This window comes from Paralichthys olivaceus, chromosome 16 (assembly GCF_024713975.1).
Source record: "Paralichthys olivaceus isolate ysfri-2021 chromosome 16, ASM2471397v2, whole genome shotgun sequence".
Classification (NCBI taxonomy): Eukaryota; Metazoa; Chordata; class Actinopteri; order Pleuronectiformes; family Paralichthyidae; genus Paralichthys; species Paralichthys olivaceus.
This window is the reverse complement of record NC_091108.1, coordinates 12,577,617-12,588,808: the sequence shown is the minus strand read 5'-3', so window position 1 is coordinate 12,588,808 and position 11,192 is coordinate 12,577,617. Positions and strand designations below refer to the sequence as shown.

Sequence of the window (11,192 nt, the reverse complement as noted above, 5' to 3'; positions counted from 1 at the left end):
AGATCAACTTCATGGGAACCAATCAGGACGTCCTAAAAGAGGACAGGTAGATGCCTGTGGGCTCCCTGTCATCATGAGAAGGAAGTATGTGGCTGGTTAGGTGGAGGTGGGGGTCAATCCCCCACCCCATTATGCTCAAACTGCATGTCTTCCATGTCCCTGGAAGATTTAATTTCTTTTGCTCAAAACTTTGGAGTCTTTGTCTGAACTGGACCAACGTAGCTTTGAAGGTAAAAAAACAAACACGTAAACTATATCACTGATTTTCCCAGTTTTTCCTCCCTTGCATAAAAAAAGGATTGGCCTGCTGTGAGGTAACATAATCTCCTTTGTATGATACACTAGAAAGCAAATGACCCTAGTCCCTCCACTTCATCCTTCCTGGATTGATGTCATGTTGTTTTGGAAATGCTCATTAGTCATCATTCTGTAATGGCTGGCTTTTGGACTGTGTCGGTTGGCATAACATCAGTTTGAGACACAAAGCTAGGGATTTCAAATGTAGCCAAACAAACATGCAGCATAAATGTTAATTTAATGAATATTTACTCTTTACCAAGCAGGTCTACTGTGTATGGCACAAATTACTTTATTCAAATTGAATATATGTTTTCTTTTACAATCAGAGTAATTAACAGTAATACAAGCTACTGTAGGAAATTGGGCATAAAGTTTAATGAAATTAGTTGGAAAATACAAAACTTGTGTTATAGGTTTTTCATATAAATTGCAATCTGAATCTGTGCGAAAAAGTACAGCTATCAGCTATAGTGTAATATTTACTGAAAGGAATAGGGTCAACTATGTCATCTCAATTTACCTACAACTGAACTTAAATTCAAAATAGAAGGTAGTTCTATAGCTTGTCTTGAAGTTGTATTAAATATTTATTTTTGTAAGATTTCAAGACAAAAATTACGTTTTGGCTTCTTGCTCAAATTTTATTTATCCATACAGTATAATTTATTTTAATAAAGATTAATTTAATATGCTTTTTTGTAATCCAGGATATTAAAATAACAACTTGTAACCAGCTTAAGTGAATAGGGATTTCCTGTTCATAGGATGTGCTACTTCTTGTGTGTTGCAGTGTGTAACAAAAAGAGCTGTTGGTAATAGATCCACACCCCCGTCTCTGCTCTGAGCTCTCCCAGGTAGCCTATGTCTGACTTTAGCATTATTCATCCCATTGTGTCCAGTACCTTTTGTTTGTCTAATGCGGGAACCGAGCTTCCTTGAATACCGCACATTTTTGTGAATTGAGCCTGGTAATTGTCTTTTTTTTACCATCATTCTTGTCTGGGCCATTACAAACGTGATCAATTATACAGTACAAGAAATCTGTTTTTTTACAGCTACTGTGTAGATTGAAAACGAGTTGGTGATGTTCAGTTATATTTAATGTGTATTTATCAAACTGTGCAAATGAACTTCAGAGGTCAGATATAAAATGTTCTTAAGGTCAGTGAAAGTCAACTCATCATGTATTCCGCAGCCCCAAACACCAGAAGGAAATGTTTCTACCTCTTAAAAAGAGGAGAAATAAAAGAACGGCACACTATGGTCTAATGCAGAAACAATGTGTTTTATTGTCGTCTGTCAGCTCAGAGAAAACAAATTCAATGAAAGCAGAGATAACACTGAATCTTTCTTCAGCAATCTGATCAGACGCATCATCCACTTGGCATACATGACTCCAGGCCACAGAGATGGATACCTGCTGCCCTACTTTTACCTGTGACCCTTTTCTGGGTCACCAGCCTGTGTTACAGCCCAGATACGTCATACAGCCATACGGAGGTCTTCTACTTGGAGAAGTCCTAAAGTGTTATCTAAAATTTGTTTCATCTTCAAATGATAATTGCCATGATTTCATGCGGGGGTGCTCACTGACAAGTTTCCAATTTGGCTTCCTTTGCAATTAGTTAAAAGATAAAGTTTCATTAATAATAGGCAACTGTTAGAATTGCAGAGCAAAAATATACAATTTAAATTTTTTTTAATTCAGTGTTTCAGCTGTTGTTGGTCATATAGAAACTGTTTGTCGGACACTTTTTCTGACTAACAGTTACAACAAAAAGGGGAAATTCCTAAACAAGAGTGATATTTCATCTGGTTTTACGAGATTGTCACAGTTGCTGTTGGTTGCTGTGTCCATGCTGGTCTGTTGGTCGTGGTGGTGGGTGTTCACTGTAAAGCAAGAAAAACGAGTGTGAGAAAGAGAAATAATCAACATGGACTAAGTGTAAGACCTGGTTATTATCAGTATTTCATAAGACCTTCCATACTTATTCAGCACACTCAAGAAATGGCTGCTTTGTTAGACTGGCTAATAAATAACTATCATCTTACCACCACTCATCAATGTGTCATGTTCCCACAGCATATCTCCATCTTTATTTACCTGAGTCACGCTACCCTCCTCATTGTTTCCATGTTTTATAGACTAGACATGTATGTCAGTGTAAAAAGACACGTGTCGGACATGTGATGTCCCATAGGTTAAGGCAGATAGAGATCATACCTGTCTATCTGCTGTCTCATACATGACTATTGTTATACCAGTGCACTAAAGGTAGAGTCAATTTATGGATAATTGTGATGCCGTCACACTATACCCTTTAAAGCACAATGGACCCTGTGAAAGAAGCCTTCATCACTTTCCTTCACATATGTTCACAGTCAACATGTGATTTAAAGAAAAATGTGCTGATCGTAACATAACTCTGAGTTAGTAACAATGAAACTTACGACATTTAATCCAAGCTTCTTCTTCCAAGAGAGATCACTTAAGAAAGAAAGAAAGAAATGAGTGCAGCAACAGTTTTCATACTGCTCATAATATAATTACACTTTAATTAGCATCAGGAAAATGTGCTTATTTGTTTTTTTGTTGAGTGCTACAGAAGATTGAACTTTCAGGAGATGGAGAAACAGCCTGGCTCTGTCCAAGAAAGTGAACAAGTGTAATAACCAAAAGACTGTTCCTTTAACTATAGCTAACGAGAGTGAAGTGTCGGGGATACTCAGCCATACCAGCATTACTTCCTGGGCAGGGAACTGAAAAAGTGACAAAAATTGAACAGAAATCAAATACAAATTATAAGAACAAATTCAGACTTGTGATATTAATCATGTCGAAGTCTACGTTATGACCTACCTGAGTATTTCCTGGGCTGACAGAAGTGGACTTTGATCCTGTTCTGGGTCACTGGTGCCACCACTACTGTATAGACGTCCCCACACGAATCCTCCTGGATGTCACAATGTGTATTACCAGCAGCTGCCATGCAGGTGTAGTTTGCTCCTGTCCCGTACAACTCTACAGTGTGGTTATGGATCTGAGGGCCCAAAGAGCGCCAGTAGACCCTGAGAGAGTTGTTGGCCGTGCGATAGAGCTTGATGCCCGTTGGACAGCAGGGACCTACAAAAAAGTGAAAGGGGTTAAAAGAGATCGAAAAATCATATGGGAGTTCCGGTAATGTCTCTGGAAATTTTTTTAAAACTCCTTAAAACCCACCTGTTAACAAAGGCTTATAACCACTTATTTCCAGCAAGCATTGTGATTATTATTACTGTGATGATTACTATTGTTTATTTAATTAAATTTAATTTTGTCTTATTAATTAATTATGAATTGTTATTCACTATTAATAAATCCAACGTGTAAACGCATGTACTTATCCTCACTAGAAGAGAATCCACGATACTGGCACTCTGACTTGTGTCCTGTGCTGCTGATGGCTTCCAGGTGGATGCTGTAGTTGGTGCTACAGGTGATGCATCCCATCAGACAGTGGGTGTCCATGGTGTGGCATTTAGCGTGTCCTTTTGAGGACGTCAGTGAGGTGATATAGGAGCGAGCTCCATTGCCAGCTGACCACGTCACGTTGGTCATAGCCTGTGTGACCTGGGTCACATTCACAAACGCTGGACAGCACGGACCTTGGGGAGAGGAATATAGAATACTGTTGTGCATGTGAGTAAATAGATGTTTGGGATCACCATTTATCTGTGCTTAACTTTAATATTGGAAAAGATTAAACAGGTTCAACTGATTGAGTCATGACAGCTTGGATAGTAAGAGGGACTAAAATAACATCTAATTCCGTCAAATAATTCCCCACATGGCTCTCTCAGACAAACTATTTACTGTAAATAGAATAGATTTTACTTAGGGCTAATCCTGGTGATAACCAATCATACTGTCATACCTGTCTCCAAAGATTTACTGTATCCGGGTAAACTCCGTCCTACAGCTGTGGTGGCCACTGCTGTGACTATATAGATGGAACCGCAGGGCAGCTGTGTGAGCTCACAGGAGCTGTTTCTTGTGTGGCAAGTGTGTGTGTCATAGCGACCAGTGGCAGTGATTGTGTAGTTTGTGTTGGGTGTGTTGGGTGTGGTGATGTGGACCCTGTACGTGGCGTTGTTTGTCTGTGTCATATTCAGGATCTCTGGAGAGCATGGAGCTGTGAAATCATAGACAGAGAGTAAGGGAGGTCATAAATAATTCTCTCAATAATTATTTTACCTCTTCAATATTGTAGGTTGATCTGCCTATTAGAAATAATTTTTATAGTAATTTAATTTAACTCGTCCATACCCGTCTCGTGTGTGTGTGGCGTGCAGGTGCGGTTGCATCCTCGAGACTCGCTGCAAGGCGTGACTGTCACAGAGTAAGCCGTGTTGCACCTCAGGTCTGAGAGGGCACACACCGGTGATGTGTCGTTACAGTGCACAACGTCGTTGGTCTGTTCTGCTGTTGTCTCGTACAGCTCGGCCCCTATGACCGGTGACCACATGACCTCCAGGGTTTCCGTGGAAACCAGGTTGACGGTAACGTTCTGTGGACAACAAGGAACTGGGGAGATGGGGTGGGAAGAGAAATACAAAAAATATGGGAGAATGATAATCACACCAGGCAAATATATCTTTATATCTTTTCTTGTATCTTCCACGCCTCCATTGTTTTCACTTCATGTCGACATGGTTTGATGTGTGATCACCTTGCAGAAAGGTGAGATTTTGGAACGGCAATGATTTCAGAAAAACAAACCCGGAGGAAAACAAACAGGATGACTTGGATTTGGGGCTTTTTCTTATGTTACAAAATGGTGTTCCGCTACTACAAGTGTTATTTGTGATGATGATAAACATGACCACCACATAAATAGTCCCCAAAACTAAGACACAAAATGTTAATGACCTGATAATATAAAACCAGTTGCAATGAACTTTGACTTGAAAACAAACACATGTGTTGGTGGTGATAATGCATGTGGGTGCTTCTGTGTGGTGGTCCTACTGGTGGTGTAGTTGTGGACATGTGAGGAAGGGCTGGGGCCGGCCTGGTTGTAGGGGAAGACGGTGGTGAGGTAGGTGTGGCCACACATGCAGAAAAATTGGCAGGTGGTGTCAGTAGTGTTGCACGAATTCTCTGTCCCGTCATCCCTCTTTATGAAAGCTATGTAGTACTCCACCAGCTGCACCTCATCCCACACCAGCGAGCAGTTGCCTGCCTCAGGCTCCTCCACCCAGATGTTCTCTGGAGGACATGGGTCTGGCAGAGAAAGAGGGATGGAGGTTCAGGGAAGAAAAGAAAAGACATTGCTTGTTAAAAGCTTATTCACTCTCTAAGATTTAAAAAGTACCAGTTGCATGTTGTGTGGAAAGCATACAACTAAAAGGAGATGGTTATCTTAGTACAAAGACTAAAATAAGGGGGATAAACTAGCTTGCCTCTGTCCAAAGGTTACAAAATACAAACTTATGGTCTTTGGACTGTCAAAGAACCCTGGACAAATGACATGCAGACATGGGGGGAACATGCAAACTCCACACAGAAAGGCCGAGGCCGACCTTGGATCCGAACCAAGTACCTTTTTGCTTTACTATGCAAACCACTGCATCACCACTCCACCCAACATTAAAATGCTCACATAATCATTTAAAAAACATGTGTAGGTAGTATGCGTTACGCCTCTGTCGCTGTGTGTGTTTTACCCACATGTTATATATCCAGCTGGGTTTGAGGGGCTGCTGGGTCCGGCCCTGTTGTAGGCTGCTACCGTAACAGTGTGGTTCTGGCCACATTCCACATTTACAATGTAACAGTAACTGTTAGCTGTTGAGGTACAGTTTTGTCCATCAGAGGTCATGGCTATGTAGGTCTCTGCTCCCTGCACTGGCACCCAGTACACAGTGAGCCCAAGGGACCGACCTTGAGTCAACTGGACAAAGGCCACATCTGGGCTTGGTGGACCTGAAGATGAAAAGCACATAAGAAATTATATTACCACAAACATACCTATTGGGTTTGAGTGTAGGTTTTTTAGTGTAACTTATCTCTTATCATGCTTACGTGTGATCTGGCAGACAGTGAGGTCGTCTCCAGTTCGACCATCAGTGTCCCAGGCCGTGCCCTTGATGCAGTACATAGTCCCTGCTTCCAGACCATCAAAGGTCACCATGGTGTCAGTGGAGTTGACCTTGATGCGGGTGTTGGAGCCCTCTCGGATAATGCAGAGTGTGTAGAGGACGGCATGCTCAACAGCAGGCCAGTTCACAAGGATGGTGTTGTTGCTCGGGGACGTGGTGTTCAACTGTGGTGCAATCACCACTACAGGCAAAAACAAACAAGGACACACATTTCTTACTTTGTGCTCTGTCTCCAATTTTTTTGTAAGAGGTGTAAAATGTAAAAAAAAATGTCCCTGTGATTATGTTACATTCATTTCTTCTTCAGGACTGGAGACAACCTAGTTCTCATGGTTTCTCTTTTCATATCATGAGAACATTATGGTGCAGAGGTGTGGATACAGTTTCCACCCTCCTGAGTGTGCTGCAAAGAGCAGAGGCTGTGTGACAATGGGCATGAAATGACATGCCGTTATGGCCGGCGGAGAGAGATAACAATCTATTGTCCAGCAGGAACAACAAAAAGGCTGTGTTTCACTCTCCACACACTGATCACCATCTTGACTTAACTGCTTCTAATGTGTTATGTCTGGACAAGTGGAAGTGGACAGAGAGCATTATTAACACATTATCTTTGATCAGCTTTTCCAACCACAAGTTTTAATGATTTACCCGCAGTATAAATCCTGATATCTAGGAGTCTAGAGTTTTTAGACATTTTGTCCGTACCTGTCTTGGCCTCGACGGGATGTGAGGGCTGGCTCCTCCCTCCCGAGTTGACGGACATGACGCTCATCATGTAGTTAGTGAGGGGCTGGAGAAGCACCACGGTGCCTGGGGTGCTGTTTACCTCGGTCTCATAGAAGAAATCACCTGACTCTGCCCTCAAGATGTAGCTGGTTGCCCCGGAGACCTCTGTGAACTCGACAGTGATGCTGTCGCTGTGTTTGGAGTAGGCCTGTATGATGGTGGGCACCTCAGGAGCTGGAGGGGAAAAAACAAAAGCAACGAATATTACAGTTATTGTTAAAGTTGGGTCAGAATACTTTGAGGATTGTCTATTTTTCCTATATATAGTGATATATGATAAATGCTGAGGTAGCATGTAACTAAGCACATTTATGGTACTTAGTTTAAAGTATGTACATTGGTACGTGTTTGAAGTATTTGTGTATTATTTTCTAATAGAATAGTACAGTTATTTACTTTATATTTCTCTTCTAACACATTTGGGAATGTAATATTGTAGTTTTTACTGTAACAAGTTGATTTAAATGCAAATAATGGGACGGTTGTATACATTTTTTTCAGTTTTTAATGATTTTGAAAAACAGAGAAATGCAGCAGGTCTGTAGCTCTACAGACAGTAGTCTGTAGAGCTACATAATGCTTGGCATGTTATTGAAAATGTATTAATAATTGATAATCTTAAGATTTTATGATTGCGTTACAAATAAGCAATTGAAATTACCTAATATTTTATGTAAATACAGTGATAAAGACATAGACCATTCTTACTCTTTTAACGTACATTTAGGTAATAATACTATGGTTGGTTTGCTTCAGTAATACTTTTCGCATTGTAGCATTGTTACTTTAGTTGTGTAGAGGATTTGAATACTTTTTCCACTGCTATATAAAGCAGTAAGTACTCCCATTTCTGTTTGGATGTATAATAAAGTATCTGAATCTAAGTCACCTCCTTGTTATAGTTACTGACCTGTTGTCTCCTCAGTCAACGCGCTGCTGAGGACATTGAGAGCATTGTCCATGGCCTCTATCCGCACAGTGTACACTGTGTTTGGGGACAGGGAGTTGAATGAGCCCATCACAGAGTAACCGCTGAACTGAGCGAAGACGGGGTATTTCGAGGAGTTCTTGGGGGTCGCCGTGATCTTGTAGGAGCTGGCACCAGGCGGGCCCCTCCATTGCACTGTCATGCTCTTAGATGTGACCGTAAACACTGAAAATGTCATGTCTAAAGGGGATAAGAGAAGAGAAAACTTTTGGGACACATTCAAAAATACTTTGGGGGGGATTTTTTAATGGTAGTTTGTATTTGAAAAACTAAGGGATACATTATTCAACCTTGGGATTGTCACAAAGTATCTCAAGGCAACTGTAAAAGAAGATGATTTACCATTTTCAGCTGCACAAATCTGAAAATGACAAAACATTCAAATTAATGCATGAAAAGAAAAAAATCACCTGATGAGTAATGGCAGGAAACAGAAAGATTTCAAGACAAAGGCATCATTCCAGGGGTAGCAGCAGGCTATTGGTATTTCACATTACATCCTAATTATGACCTGGATCATGTTCTTGCTGCATGAGAGGCAGCAGGCTGCACATTACTTTCACTCAACACAGATTTCAGGGCCGGTCGGTGCAGGTATTTCTTTCAGGTCGGGATGAATTTGTCTATTGAGCTACAGTTGGGTTCGCCACACGCACTTGTTGACAGCAGTGACACTCAAAAGAACCAGTGTTCATGTGTTCGAAAAGTCCTGCAGCTATTCACTACTCTTTATTTGGTTATAAACAAAGTGCACAATAATAAAAACAGGAATATCTGGTCTGGACTGATGATGTTGAAGTTGCTTTCTGAAGTAATTTGTTGCTTCATAGAAAATAAATTGCCTCTTACCTCTGTAATGGTCAGTAAAAGTAAAAGTTTCAGCATCTTTAACTGAGTTGCTCCCATGCCTTCAGCCGTTCTCTCTGTGGTGCTACTGCCTGGAGGCAAGAGGTGTTTCAAAATGACTTCAGGGAAGCAGCTCGAGCTGGATATTATAATTGGATTTTTTCCCCTCTCTCTCTCTGTCTCTCTCTCTCTCACTCCCTTGCTCAGATGAAACGACAGGTCCTTTATTGTTTCAGCAAATACCAAAGAGCCCAAAGGCCGTAACTCCTCCCCTCAGGGGTGTATGAGTGGCTTATGAGAGGAGGAAGCTCACCTGAATAGATGAGGATACATATTGAAAACTTACTTTTTAATTTCTTATTTTTTGCAACCATGACCTTTGATATATAGAGAGTGGTGAAAATAGTGTATATTTTCTTAAATCTTTGGATTTTAACATCCCATTAAACATCTATGCCATCTCACACCGAAATAACACGATACAAGTGGTGACCTATTTCTGTTGCTGACATTCATAGCGTTTAAAGTTTCATCAAAACAATATTTGATCTCTCCTGGTTTTTGTGTCCATGATATCGTGTTATAGGCGAAACCACTTTTGCCCCCAATTTTTTATTACCTGATGAAACACATACCAGAAACACTTATAAGGTAATGTGAAATATAAATATAGATGTTGATGATCTCATTAAAGTAAAGCATTTTCAGTTGATCCTAGGATGCAAACAAAACCCCAGTGGTGGACAGTAACTAAGTACATTTAGTCAAGTACTTTTGTAACTTTATTGTCATTTATCCAACTGTCTTATTCTAATTAATAGTATACATTTTCACATTACATTTGTCTGACAGCTTTAGTCACTTTTCAGATGTCAGAGTAAATCATGCATATCCTCATTTGTTGATGCTGAATGACTGAAATAGGTGAGGTTGTAGAATTTGTACTTTTATTTAAATAAAGAATGTGAATACTTCTTCCATCATCTGCAAAACCCTATTAGCTCTGAAATATAAAACCACAAGACTGAAAGAAGAGAAAGAGAAACATGCTGCCTTATGTATCCTTAAAAAACTAGGTAAGTTCATGTTTATGCCCATGGGAAATATATTCTATAGAAGTACAGAATGTACAAAGACAAATTCTAAGCCGACCCTCTGAAAGGTATAAGGTTTGAATAGAAGTCTCTCTATTCCCCAGTGGCCTGATGTGTGCGTCAGGTGTATTATGAAGATGGGCTGGGAGGATCCCTGAGGACCAGCTACGGACTAGCGCTTTTGTGAATAAAGGCCAAAAGAAGAAATCCGATCAAATTTGACTTCACACGCATGAAATAATCGGCACATTTATAGAATTCACGGAACAAAAGGCTACAGGGTCAGATTTCCCAAATTACCTGTTCTAATGTTTAAATTTGTATACAGAGCGAAAATGGTAAAACTCACCACTATGTGTTCTTATGCAACAAAAACAACATTGATGACATTACATATAATATACAATAAAATGCTTTTATTTGATTGATTGATTTTAAAAAAGAAAAGAGGTTAATCAACTGTCTCTTATCTATTTCTCTACTGAGGTCACTGAACACTACCACATCACAAGCTTCTGGTTATCTCACTTCTAAACTCCTAAATTCATGAAGGACTGAGATTCCCTTGAGCAAGGCACATGCACCCTGGATGACCTTAAAGGAGCTGCTCAGTGGCCAGCAGATCACCACTGTGGTGAATGTGAGCAGGGCCTCTCTGCTCGCTCTGATACAATCCTGATTGAATAACGGAAAATGTACACAACAAACTTTCCTCCATGAAAAAACATATACAATATGTAAAATCGTATGAAAGATACATTTGAAAACAGCTTTATGAAATTATATTTAATTAGAATATTTTCCCTTTGTCTTTGTTCAAGTGAGAACCTCTCAATTCACAATCACAAACAGGATCCACCCTCCAGCTCTGACAGGTAGATATCAGTGACACTTTGTGTTTTTGTGTTTTGCTGTTAAGTATCAGACTCAATCTCAGGTTTGTCTCAGAGGGATAATCCACAGCATACAACACTCTGTGCTTTGACCATTCCCTCTGATCGGGCACAGACAGCAACATATCCACTCTGTATATT

General features: G+C 40.3%; 1 protein-coding gene across 1 annotated transcript; it reads right to left on the bottom strand.

Moving 5' to 3' along the window:
- Positions 1 to 1,566: 1,566 nt before the first annotated feature.
- Positions 1,567 to 9,265, bottom strand: fndc7a (fibronectin type III domain containing 7a). Its single transcript, XM_020100849.2, has 14 exons — positions 9,068 to 9,265; positions 8,561 to 8,579; positions 8,141 to 8,398; positions 7,150 to 7,404; positions 6,365 to 6,622; positions 6,011 to 6,265; positions 5,309 to 5,563; positions 4,607 to 4,864; positions 4,215 to 4,472; positions 3,691 to 3,945; positions 3,161 to 3,424; positions 3,037 to 3,060; positions 2,752 to 2,788; positions 1,567 to 2,190 (listed from the first exon to the last, which is right to left on the bottom strand). Exons 1-13 carry the CDS (start codon positions 9,122 to 9,124, stop codon positions 2,757 to 2,759), a joined length of 2,448 nt encoding a protein of 815 aa, XP_019956408.1. The 5' UTR covers positions 9,125 to 9,265; the 3' UTR covers positions 1,567 to 2,190; positions 2,752 to 2,756.
- Positions 9,266 to 11,192: the final 1,927 nt, after the last annotated feature.

Coding starts and splice junctions, on each gene's coding strand:
- fndc7a (XM_020100849.2), bottom strand. CDS start 9,124: ATGGGAGCAACTCAGTTAAAGATGCTGAAACTTTTACTTTTACTGACC. Junction 6,623..7,149: donor TCCCGTCGAGGCCAAGACAG/GTACGGACAAAA, acceptor TTTTGCCTGTAG/TGGTGATTGCACCACAGTTG. Junction 3,061..3,160: donor TCAGCCCAGGAAATACTCAG/GTAGGTCATAAC, acceptor TCACTTTTTCAG/TTCCCTGCCCAGGAAGTAAT.